The 13,209-nt window shown below is 39.4% G+C and overlaps 1 protein-coding gene across 2 annotated transcripts in view; it reads right to left on the bottom strand.

Moving 5' to 3' along the window:
- The window catches only part of LOC117982342 (neuroligin-1-like), a 178,330-nt gene that overhangs the window by 41,970 nt on the left and 123,151 nt on the right, over nucleotides 1–13,209 (bottom strand). For both annotated transcript variants that reach the window (XM_034968700.2, XM_069500593.1), the window contains exons 2-5: nucleotides 8,883–9,003; nucleotides 3,764–3,956; nucleotides 1,840–1,958; nucleotides 606–755 (exon numbers count right to left, since the gene is read on the bottom strand). In XM_034968700.2, the coding sequence (XP_034824591.1) occupies nucleotides 606–755; nucleotides 1,840–1,958; nucleotides 3,764–3,956; nucleotides 8,883–8,982 (562 nt within the window). In that variant the 5' untranslated portion in view covers nucleotides 8,983–9,003. The remainder of the gene's footprint in view (nucleotides 1–605; nucleotides 756–1,839; nucleotides 1,959–3,763; nucleotides 3,957–8,882; nucleotides 9,004–13,209) is intronic.

Genomic DNA, 13,209 nt, shown 5'->3' with positions numbered 1-13,209 from the left:
TCATCTACCCATTTCCCACCAACTCTCTAATCTCTTATCTTCTTTTAATTTTCATTAGTACAGCTGATGTATACTAACGAAAAAAAAGATCCAATGACCATCGAGACGGGACCAAAGGAAAAATCTATGTAATTCTGGTAACTACCAGGAAACTAGACTCGCCTTAGATGAACCAGCTGATAAAAATAAAACAACTATTACGTGACAGGTTGAGATGACAATCGGGGGTGAACGCCCCGCACACCCTCACAGCCCCGCGTTAACCCGGTGTGGGATAGCGTGGGTGACATGCAGGTATGCGGGGCGTCCCCCCGCCTCATACCTCGATTGCCATTTTCACCTGTCGCAGACTGTACTTTAGGACTTAGGTAAATAAAGAAGATCAAAGAGAAGAAAAGAGATTTATTCAGTTCAAAGTGTGGTAAACTAAACCGGCAAATATTTCATAGGTGATTCAAATAATTCAAAATAGGTTAACAAAAGAAAAGATAATAACATAAATGAGATGATAATAAAAATGAACGAGGATATAAGATATCCAGTCAAGCTATGAAGTACAGTACAGTATGATAATTTGATATAGGAAAACTAAAAGTGATACAAACCTAATAATCCTATCCTATAGTTGAGCGTGACGACGAGCAGGTGCGCACGCGCCGCCAGAACTGCTCCGTCCAGCGCGTTCCCAGAACCCCACTCGTGGGCAGCGGCCGCCCACACCGCCACGGCGTACGGCGCTTCCACGCCGCGCGCACCTGCACCACACCATACTCACTGATTAGAGTACTGATTGAACTAGTCGTAATTATTAAAAAAATAAAAACATGACTGCTCTACCAAAGAGGTACGATGGGAGGTGGAGGGTTGTTCTAACAAAGAGGAGGAAGAAGATGCGACGAGCGCAGAGGAGGGGAGCGAGAGCGAGGATTAAACAGATACGCAATGACAGGAGTAACACACAGGAGATACCGCGAACGGCAACGGGAATCTCCCGTATCTGTGACGTTCCGGCCCATATAACCGCGAGGTTGGCGGGGCCATGGGTGGTGGTGGGTTGTTCTACCAAAAAAATGAACTAAAGAGTAAAAAAATCACATTTGAAAACGGTGCCATGCAGCCGCCATATTGAATTATTCACAAAAAAATTATAAACCGTGTTACTGGGGTTGATAAACAACACCGCATACATCCAAAAATAGTTCAGGCATTTAGAAGTTTTGGTGGAATAAGGAAACTCGCATTTTGCTCCTCTAAGTTTCAATTCAATTCAATTAAATTTAAATTTACTGACTGAAATCATTCAATAAAAAATTAGGAGTAAGCGAGTTTAATCACCTTGGGCTGCATCATTTCCTTTTTGACGATGCAACCCAAGTTGGAGTGTGCCTGCCTTCAAGGTGCCCATTCACTCTTTTATTTAAATTTATAGACTAGCGCTTGGCTGCAATCAGACTTGCTGGCAGGTGATGACTCTTGACTTAAAAGTCAACCCATATTAAAATTGCAGGGAAAACTGATGCTGATTCTTTTCAAGATCACAATATAGCGAACTGGCTGGGGAAAATGAAAGCTGGAAGTGCATTCCATCATAATCCAGCAGTGCGAATTAGAAGAAGTCTCAATAATAACGTTGACATCTTTGAAGATCTGGTTTTATTTTAGCCATGTTAAATGACTAATATTCCCCATTCCTCTCCAACTAAGCGTCAAGCTTGTGCTAGGAGTAGGTACGACAATAGCGCAACGGGCTGGGTCTGAACCGTCGACCTTTCGGTTTACAGTCCACTCCTTTACCCGTTGAGCTATTGAGGCTCTTTGTGTAGATACCTAAATACTCACCGCTACCGGGTACGAAGATGTTGAGGTAGAGGCAGTCTTCGCTCTGGTTGGCGAGGAGGGGGATGGTGGCTCTCAGCTCGTTGTACAGCCCTAACGGCATCTTGGACAGCGCTGCACTCCTGGTAATGTACAATCATCGATAAAAATATATACACAAGACATGTAAAATCTGAAATATACAGTACGCGGCAGAAAGTAATGTACATCGACCCTTAGAAGCAGAAGGAGTACTAGAGAGCACCTCAGAGCACTCCCCATCATAAAGGCGATAGAACACGCATAGAGAGCTAACGTCTCTGCGGTACTCCAGACTTTCCAACGAGCCGGTTAATTTGGGACGTCCACAAGTCCAACAGCCTGCCATTGGATCCGATCAAATGGAAGGAGTTGGTACTGGGGTGCTCCGGCCCAAAGGTGCAGGTGACAATGCTCTACGAAACCGCTATCTCTTTCTAAATGTACAATACTTCCTGCCGGGTACCTACTGTAAAACGATTAAATTTCATATCTAAGACAAGCAATATTACAGGCACTCATGATAATAAAATAAGTAATGTAGACGATTTACTAAATCTTACCTAAATGCTCTATGATTGGGTAAAGCTCCCTACATAAATTCTCTGATCTCTACATAAGCCCTTATTTGGGTCTATTACATAACTACCGGTTTGCAGAAAACGTGTATTTTGATTAATTTTGCCCTACTCTCTCTGGATTTTAGTGTTTAACCAGCTATGGAAATTGCATGGAATTGATATCACAAATTAGGTTGGAGTCTTGGTTGTAGTTCTGGCTTAATGCCATTCAATTTATTTTCTCGTTCTAGTAGGAAGAAAGGCCATACCAGTGATAAATTCATTTAATGATACAAAAGTACTTTGTAAAAGTTTAGTTGATTATATAATATTTTATTGGTTTCCAATACTATTTCTATTACCTATGACTTTACATTATATATTATTGTTGTTGTAATATTGAGGCTAACCACCCTAAATGTTGAGTATATAATATTACTAGTGTTTACATGTATTTCTAATTTAACGATGTGGTTTCCATTTCCCTCTATCATTAATGTAACCTATATGTGCCAATTACGATAATATCGTTATTTGTACCCAGCACTTATCTCTAATTTACAGAATATTATGTTAACACTAGTTGTCACTAACATCACGCATATTAAGCCAACATCAGTACCAAAGTGGAAATTGGAACATTTTATGGTCCAGCGAATTAACGGGCGAAATACTAATTTAAACATGTATGCAACCGTGATATGCACTGCGCTGCGGCCGGCCGCGCGGAAAATGATCTAACCAACGCATGGTTAGATCGAAAATGTAGATCTAAATAATGCATTACATCAGTATCAGTATCAAGCTCTTTTATCTTCCGACCAGCGACCCGCCCCGAAACTTAGGTACAAACTTTACCTCTTTATAATATTATTAGTATACAAAGAAAGAAAACTAGTTTATTCATCTTATGCCTAAGGCACAAACAAACTTAAAATTAATGGTTAGACCATAAAAAATACTAGATATTGACACGAGCTATCCGACGAGATAGGTACGGGCGAAGTGTAATTTAAATTATGTGAGTAAGTACCTAGATATAGCAAATAACAGCTTCAAGCGACCAAACTAAATAACCTACAACTAACTAGAGATTTTTGATCGTTTAGGAGTTTCTTTTTTAGACTGTTCTTAAACGCAGGAACTGAACTATAGAAGTGTAGGAAGTATAGAAGTATAGATTATTGGAACTCCTCTATGATATACATTGAAGTCACTCACATACCTACTTGTTACCTAGGTAGCGGGAAGGGGGTGGATGAGGAAGGCAGAGGATCGTGTGTGGTGGCGCGCTCTTGGGAAGGCCTATGTCCAGCAGTGGACGCAAACAGGCTGATTGATCGACATACTTGTTGGATATGTCGGGGTAGCGCTGCGGACACACGGGCGCGAAGGTGTCGGCCAGGCGCGTGCCGGGCCACGGCTGCGCCGGCGGCGGCGCGCCCAGCCGCGGCGGCTGCGCGCCGTACGGCACGCCGCGGAACACCTCCACCGGCTCCAGGCGCCGCGACGCCGGCTCCACTATGATGCCGCGGATCGCTCCTGCACAACGACATAGCATTAGCTACTTCTCCCACTCGCTATTACTTGCTATGCGAACCTGGCTCTGCATCATCATCATCACTAAGCCATTGCCGCCGGCTCAGTATTAAGCATGGGACTCCTTTCATAACGAAAGCGGTTTCGCCATAGTCAACCACGCTAACCAAATGCGATCATTGGAAGAATTCACACACCTTAGAGAACGTTATGGAGAATTCTCAGGCATGGAGGTATCCTCATGATGTTTTCCTTCACCATTAAAGAACTAACTTAGGTCATTCAATAGGAAAACACTCTGTTAGCTGCCCCAGGAATCACTGGTATGACAAAGTGAGCCTGCAAGCCCACAAAATATCAGATTGTTGTGAGACTTGGAACTTTAAGATTTGGAACATCCTTCCAGCATCAGTTTTCCTCTCCGATTATAACATGGTTCAAGTCAAGAGTGAATAGGCATCTTGTAGGCACAAGCGCGCTCCATCTTAGACTGCATCATCAGTTGTCACCGGGTCTGATTGCAGCCAAGTGCCAAGCGCTAGTCTATAAATTAAAAAAAAAATAGACAGCATAGGACATGAAGAGGTGGCAGCTTCTAGTGTTGGGAGCTATAATCTTCGTTGAGTCACTAATCCAGCGTAGTAAGTGAGCCCAATTTCCTGGTATACAGTAAACCTAAGACCTAACTACTTAAGACCATTAATTTGACATCATCATCTTCAAAGGTCACCAAGCATAATATGACCCTAGTTATGGCGTGGATATGAGTGACTTAGCATCAATCCAAGTCATTAGGTTCTCTTTCAGATTTCTACTGGGTACTTACTAAAGTCTGGGAATAGAAAACGGTCCTACTACAGTCGAAAGTAAAAGGTAAATTTTGAGAAGATATTAAAGATCTCTTTCATGTTTGATCTTAGGACAAAATTTTAAGAAACCATTTCATTAACGATTGTTATTTTCAGAGATTTGTTATTAACTGTCGTTATTAAAAGGTCTTTGCGTAATTGTAATAATCCGAAGTGGAAATTTATCGTTAATTGAATGTTTATAATTTTCATAATGCTCCTGTTTCAAATTATAAAGGTTGTTCCAAAGTTTAATTATTATTAATTAAGTAAGGGTATGCAGTTTACGGCGATGCGGGTAAATGAGGTAACCGAAACAAGGCGCTTTAAGTTGAAGGCTTACAAGTAAATGAGGTCGCGAAAGTTGAGGGACCGACAGATTGTTGTTCGAGAGTATTACACCGTAAACTGTACCCTTCTCGACACGGGCCTGCTGAAGGAACTGATGGAGTGGAAACGATTGAATATTTCAGACAGTTTACTGACCGTCTGGAGTTACGACGTTTGTCGCTTAATGTATTTTAAATGTGGGCGCTACTTTTATATTTACATATTTTTATATTTCGGGCTATATGGCTTGCTAATGCACCTATATACGTAGAGTTTAACAGCGATAAACTGACGAAATCGTCAGTATTAGCTAATGAGGATATAAAACAAAATTATCCTTCGCCAAGAAAATTTCAACAAATTCATTGTAGTTCCATGAATAATAATTTACCTATTAACTATGCAAAAACTGGCAAAGAATTGTTTACAAAATTCAAAAATTCAATAAAACTGGTAAAACTCTTTATTAACAACACAAACAAACCTAAGCAATTGACCTCATTTTGAATAGCTATTAATAAAAATAAAAAATCGAACCAAACTCGATTCCTCGATTGTATAGAGGGACCAATTATGTGGTCGGAGGTACCCCACCAATTATTAATTTTACCCGGCGCTACCCTTTGTAACACAAAACGAAACGACGCAATTTACCCGCGATACGCCCGGGCTTCTCCAGGACCCGGGCCTGATTGAATTGTTCCGGGCTTAGCCTAACCCGGATGATCCGAAACCATCAGGGCACGGTAAGCGTGGCGCTCAGGTAACATTACCTAACCGTTCTCGCACCATGAATAATTGTAAACCAGACTCAAGTTGTAATAATATTATAGGTTGGGTATCTGTGATATAATCACAATTTATTCATGTAGCAGTTTGGCGTTTGCTCGCTATCTACATATTTTAAACAAATGTAAGTATATCGTAAGTACAACGTTTACATTCTAGGCAGCATAATAATATTTTAGACACATATTCTTTATGAATTAGGTACCAATTTTTTTCTAAAATGAGTTTTAATTCTAAATAATTTTCTTAAAACATGTCTTCCATTTTAGCTGCCATATTAATAGCTGCTAATCCATAATAATATTTAGTTATAAATCGAAAATATGTCTGTTTATCTGATACGTTTTGAAGACCCATCTGTTTAACCGATTTTGACGAAGTATGGTAAAGAGACAACTTGCGCCCCGAAAATGGACATAGATTTTGTCCCAGAAAATCGAAGTTTTCCTACGGGATTTTTACTAGTAAATAACCTAAATCCATTTGAACGAAGTTGTCGGCATCATCTAATATAACTTTATTACAAGCAAAATTGACAGACACTATAATTGACTATCTCTATTTAAACATCAATTACGGAGGGACATAATCTTCCCTAACTGCCGGTGTCCGGAAAATTATCTGTTATGTCTGTTTGTGGAGCGCTTAGTTCCCTCAACCATCTTAATGTAATTAATAGTTCCTTCATTCAGGAGGTTACTTATTCATTCATTCACGAATTATTTTGTGGAGCGAGATAATAGTGCGGAAAATTGGGAAACATTCAAAGGAAGAAACAATAATTTTTATCATTTTTATCAACTCATCAAATATCGTAAGGTAACTTGCAAGTTGCATGCCTGAGTTCTCCATAATGTTCTCAAAGGTGTATGAATTATGCTTACCCGCATTTGACCAGCGTGGCAGACTATGGCTTAAGCCCTTCTTATTTTTAGAGGAGACCCGTGCTCAGTAGTGAGCTGGTGGTGGGTTGATAATGACGCATCAGTTTACTAGCGCTTGACGGCAATCAGACCTGGTGGCAAGTGATGATGCAGCCTAAGATGGAGTGCGCTTGTCTAGAAGATGCCTATACACTCTTGACTTCTGGTGGGAGGCTTCGGCCGTGGCTAGTTACCACCCTACCGGCATAGCCGTGCCGCCAAGCGATTTAGCGTTCCGGTACGATGCCGTGTAGAAACCAAAGGGGTATGGGTTTAATAAAAACTGCCATACCCCTTCCAGGTTAGCCCGCTATCATCTTTGACTGCATCATCACTTACCACCAGGTGAGATTGCAGTCAAGGGCTAACTTGTATCTGAATAAAAAAAAAACTTGGTTTCGTGTCAATTAGCCATCCAGTTTCAACGTGATTGACTGAACTGATACCAAACCAATCCGTGTTATCAAGTTTACCAGTAATTGTTTTCCTCAAATCTATTTTGTCTATAATTTTGTTTCCTCACGTGGAACGGAAAATTCTGATATTAATCATGGCGTAATCGTCACGTTTCGGAAATAATGGCCGGCGACTCAATTTATTTACATCGAATCGGATCTGGGGATCAGGTGTAAATATGTAATTGCGACTGATAGTGTTTCGTACACGTGACTGTTAGGTCATCATTCTATTTAGATATCTAAAGTTTTCTACTGTTTTAATATCGCCATGAACACTTAGAGATTGTTTCTTCTTTCAATATTATATTCTTGGCTGAGGATTCCTCTCTATACAAGGTGCTACATAAATTCCGTAATGTCCCGGCAAGCTGAGGTCAGGATCAATGTGTGGATGTACCAAAATAAAACCGGCCAAGTGCGAGTCAGGCCCGCGCAATGATGGTTCCGTACTACAGTCGTATTTTTTAGACATTTTGCAGGACAATTCAAAAATTATGATACATAAAAATAAATAAAAATCTGTTTTAGAATGCACAGGTGAAGACCTTTCATATGATACCCCACTTGATATAGTTATCTTACTTAGAAAATTGAAAATACTAATTATTATTTCATGACCGAAATTTAATTTTTTTTGTGTGATGTAACCACAAATTCACAGTTTTTAGATTTTTCCCCAAATGTCAGCTTAAATATCTACCTACCTGCCAAATTTCATGATTCTAGGTCAACGAGAAGTACCCTGTAGGTTTCTTGACAGACAGACAGACAGACAACAAAGTGATCCTATAAGGGTTCCGTTTTTCCTTTTGAGGTACAGAACCCTAATAATGAGCGCTGTAGCGTGAAATAAGAATTTGTGTACAACTCCAATGTAATATATTTTTAGGCAATTATTTAAACCTTATTAAGCATATGATATAACATTATAATATAAGTGCAGTAAGATTAAGGAGGAATCAATTATAATAAACCTAAGCTTTGTAACCTTTATAGAGCGACGTAGATGCATAAAACCAATAGCTCTCTAAATAAAGATTTAAAGAAAACCCTGCGAACAGCTGATCACAGAAAACAAACTCGTAAAAAAACTTGTGTGAATTCGAAGGACCGTTTGAACGTTTGTCCGGTAGCAGAGACAATGAAAGAATCTATAGCAGTAACTGTGTGGGTACGTTGTCGTTGGTACTAAGTACCTTATGATGATGATAAAGTATCTAAAACGAACGAATAAAAACTATGAGGATGAGAGAGTACTCATCCAGTACCTACTAAGAGCATTTATATTATAACTAGATGAACGCATCCGCGTGGATTTAGGGTTTTAAAAATCCCGTGGGAACTCTTTGATTTTCTAGGATAAAAAATTGTCCTTCCCGGGGATGCAAGCTATCTCTGTACAAAATTTCGTTAAAATCGGTAGAACGGATTGGCCGTGAAAAGCTAGCAGAAAGACAGACAGGCAGACAAACAGACAGACAGACAGACACACTTTCGCATTTATAATATTAAGTATGGATGGATAGTATGGATTATGTACAGAGGTGGAGATATGTGTGGAGGTGAGGGAATAGAGGTTACCAGCGTGTGTGTGCACGATGCGCGAGCTGTAGCGCGGGCCCGCCGCCGCCAGCACCGCCAGCGCCAGCGTCGCGCACCACGCCGTCCGCGCGCACTCCATGCGCCATCACGCGACGATTGGCTGCAACAACAACAACAATATACCCTCAGTCGTCAACAGGCTACCGGAGTGTCTACTCTCTTTAATGTCTTAGAGTTAACGCATTTACTACAGCCAGAATATTAATATTTAGTTTTGCTTATTGCACAGAAGCTGAAGTGGCAATGGGCAGGGCACATAGTTCGTAAAACCGATAGACGTTGGGGTCCCAAGGTGCTAGTATTAGTATGGCGACCTCGCACCGGAAGACGCTGTGTTAGAAGATCCCCACTAGGTAGATGGACTTTATCAGACGAGTCGCAAGGAGCCGCTTGATTCAGGCGGCGCGCAAGACCGTGACGTGTGTAAGTCTCTACAAGACTACAACAGACCTAGGTCCAGCAGTGGACGTCTATCGGTTGATGATGATGATGATGACTGTCATGTCGTCCCAAACAGGAAATTCGATGTGTGACCGAACTATCATGTACGAAATTAAACAGCCAAATGTGTGCACTGCATCCACAAAAAAAGTAAAATCATGGTACATTTATAGAAATTACATAAACATAGGCCTAAAACTGTATGTTAGAACGTTTTATACATAAAAAATAAAGAAAGGTTATTATAGATTTTGGGAAAGCTTTAGATTGAGTTGATCATGATAATAAAATCTGTATATTAAATCGTAAGTGTATGGTTTTACTAGTTATCTATGCATCTAAGTAAATTACTGACTAGCTGATGCCCGCGACTTCGTTCGCGAAGATATAGGGTTTTTTAAATTCCCGTGGGAATCCTTTGATTTTCCGGTATATAAAGTAGCCTATGTGTTAATCCAGGGTATAATCTATCTCCTTTCCAAATTTCAGACACATACACATACAAACTTTCGCCTTTAAAATATTAAGTATAAGTATGATTAGTGTGATAAATAACAGGATTGAAATTGCAAATAATCCCATAATGTAACTTGATAGGGAGTACCCCAGGGATCACTTTTCGGACCGTAACTATAAATCTATCGTAATACAGCTTCGTAATAGCCGTAGCACAGGGCGTTACTATTGCTACAGATATACGGTAGCTTCTTGTCATGTGCATGTGCAGAACTGCATGTGGTGCTCGAAATTGCTTTATCAAGGGCACTATGTGCATATAATTATGGTACTAACTTACTAAGACTTCATATAATTCATACATTGTTTAAAAGCAACCTAATAAATACAACTAGCGATTTACTTCATCAATTGAGCTGATATTATTAATTTTTTGAGCATTGATTATTAGGTAATAGGTATACTCAATGACCTGCCATGGTTTCGCACAAGGGGAATTTCTGAAAATGCCATATTTCTATGCAATGCAAAATATGCAAAATTTCTAGTTTCGGGGTCCAGCTGTTTGAGCAGTACGTTGACATATTGTTTATAAACACACAGCTCTAAACGGTAGATACTCGTAGCACAAAACCACACATAGTATAAAACAGTTATTTCCCGATTTTTCGATGTAGTCCCGTTCACTACCAATTAGTAAATTGTTAAGGTATTTATTACCTGTAAACCTACATAGTGATTGCGTTATTCACACTGAACTAATACTGCTCTTGATAAGCAGAAGTCTCACGTTCAAAAAACAAAGTAAGAAAGAAAAAAATTCAATTAGCTAAATTAAAACTTGTCGAGTTGACCGAAAATAAAATGGGAACCCCTTTCAATTTACATCGGGTCTCGGCAACTCGTTTCCTCTGAACTCATTCCGAGAGGCGTCGTAATGTTCTGATCCCCTCGTATGTAGATTAGGGTCTGGGAAGGACGCTATCTGAGGACCTCGCGTAATGACATAGACCCTACCTGCGGTGAAGGGTCGGCCTCCTCAATACATGGCGATATCTATTCAGATCCTGTCACAAACATTCTTGTATCTACAGAATATTGCAGGCCGGGGAGAAAGTGAATAAAGCAGTGGTCCGACCGCCGGCGAGAAAACGACTAACTATCAGCGATTTTCTCTCTCAAGAAACGCACAATAAATGTACATTCCGTGTAAACGAAAGAGTTGCATATATCAAAAGTTGCTCTCTGACTGTTCACATTGCCGGCGACGACTCGCTTTACTAGTTTTGTCGCTGAGCGACGAGCTTTCAAAAATAAACTCGCTCAGCGATATTCGTTTAGCGATGCTCGCTCGCTTGAACACGTGTAACGCGCGTGCAGGTTTGCACAGGACTGAGCGACCGTGGGCGAATGGCGCGAGTAATCGCTTGTCGAATTTGCACACTCGCTTATAGCCCGGCGACAAAACTATCGAAACTACACACTTGCTTCCCGCTGATCGCCAACTCGTTTAAGTTTCTAGTTCTACTCGTTTCTCGTTCATCGTCGGCGGTCGGACCACTGCCAAAGTAAATTGTACTTTATTTTCCTTTAAGGTCGAATTTCTGTCGCCAAAAGCGTATTGGTTGCGGCCGAAGACGGGAATCTTTGCGTGTCGAGATATGAATTATTAACTTCTGGAAAAGGGTCACCATTCAAGGTTCTGCGTGTCCATATTTAATGAAATACCCACATTCTTATGAATATTCATAATATTCATGCTTAAATTTTTATTAAATAAGTAACATGAATATCTTTTCACATAAATAACATAATTTCAGTAGTCTTATTGAATATAATATAATACTAGCATGTTATTTTTATACAACATCCATTTGAAAATTGGAGATTATAAAACACTAGCTTATTGTCGCGACTTCGTCCGCGTGGACTACACAAATTTAAAACCCCTACATCATCCCCTTAGGGGTTGAATTTTCAAAAATCCTTTCTTAGCGGATGCCTACGTCATAATAACTATCTGCATGCCTAATTTCAGCCTGATCCGTCCAGTAGTTTGAGCTGTGCGTTGATAGATCAGTCAGTCAGTCAGTCAAACAGTCAGTCAGTCACCTTTCCGTTTTAAATAATTAGATGTAGGTACAAGTATTTCCCTAGATATTTTAGATCTCGACATTTGAAGATCGAGTAATGGAGATATTTGACTATTGTGATTATACTTCCATACTTATAGAATTCTCTTTTTCTTTCGTTTTTTTATCTTTTTCCTTTGTTTTCCTTGTTCTTATTAGGTACTTAATTATCTCATATTTTCCCGCGCACAATATTATCGATGGCTCTTAATGTTCAAGACGAGGAAGTATAAGGAGAGTACGATTAGCTCGTCGAGTCGAGTGTGTGTCTGTCGGCCGAGCCTCTCGACGTCTGTGCGTGACGCGAGGTCGCCATTTGTCTTTGGGAGTGCCGCCGGCCCTCATGCCGAAGCTGGAAATAAGCCCTCTCAAAAAGATTTATTTACTGGATGGCTAGAATTATGAAACTTGAAACGGTAACATTATTTCTAATGTCTCTCTTATTTCATTAGTAGCTAATTATTGTGTTATTGGTAATTATGGAATACTTGGAGGGGATACGCTATAGGTATATGGCAAATTCAAAAGACCCATATTCTTGAAGTATGGGGATAGTAAAGAAAGTAGAGTTCAGAGTAATTATTGTTTTAGAGTTTTTAATGAAATTTAGAAATTCGACTCAACTTTGTTATATCCAAAATATGGAGACAGCAAAAATAAACTATTGAGGACCAAAACAGCTTAGTACCTCACCACATCATAATAAAAAATAATTTATGCGTAAATAATAAATATAATTAGTTTACTATTGTGTAAGCAAATTGTGATGTGAGCAATGAGGTAAACGGTAAAACAATTTCATTATAATAATTGACCTGAATGTAAACTTTTACACACCCATTGTTAATACTCTATTAAACACAATATGAACATGTTGTCCGTGAACCGTATTAAATTGCGTGCACAATTAATTGTCGGCTGCAAATTAGTTTCAAATTTCAATACTAGTTTATTTCTGATAACGAAACTATTCATATATCAAAATATAATGTATTATTTTGATAATAGTCATTAGGTACCTACTGTTCGAAATATTACAAATTTTATATATCAAATTTATCAATATAAATGCCAATAATTAGTGATACTAATTAGATTTTGATAAATGGAGTGGTAGTTTCATAACTTTATCTGATTTGTTATGCGTTTAATTTTATTTTAATACGTTAGACAATCATGAAAATGAAATCAATTTATTTTATTTATATTTTTATTTAAGTGAGTGTGAGTTAAAAGGCAGAGGATCGTGTGTGGTGGCGTGCTCTTGGGAAGGCCTA

The sequence above is a fragment of the Maniola hyperantus genome, chromosome 1 (assembly GCF_902806685.2).
Source record: "Maniola hyperantus chromosome 1, iAphHyp1.2, whole genome shotgun sequence".
NCBI classification, from domain to species: domain Eukaryota; kingdom Metazoa; phylum Arthropoda; class Insecta; order Lepidoptera; family Nymphalidae; genus Maniola; species Maniola hyperantus.
Note: the sequence above shows the minus strand (reverse complement) of the source record. Positions and strands in the feature narration are given on the sequence as shown.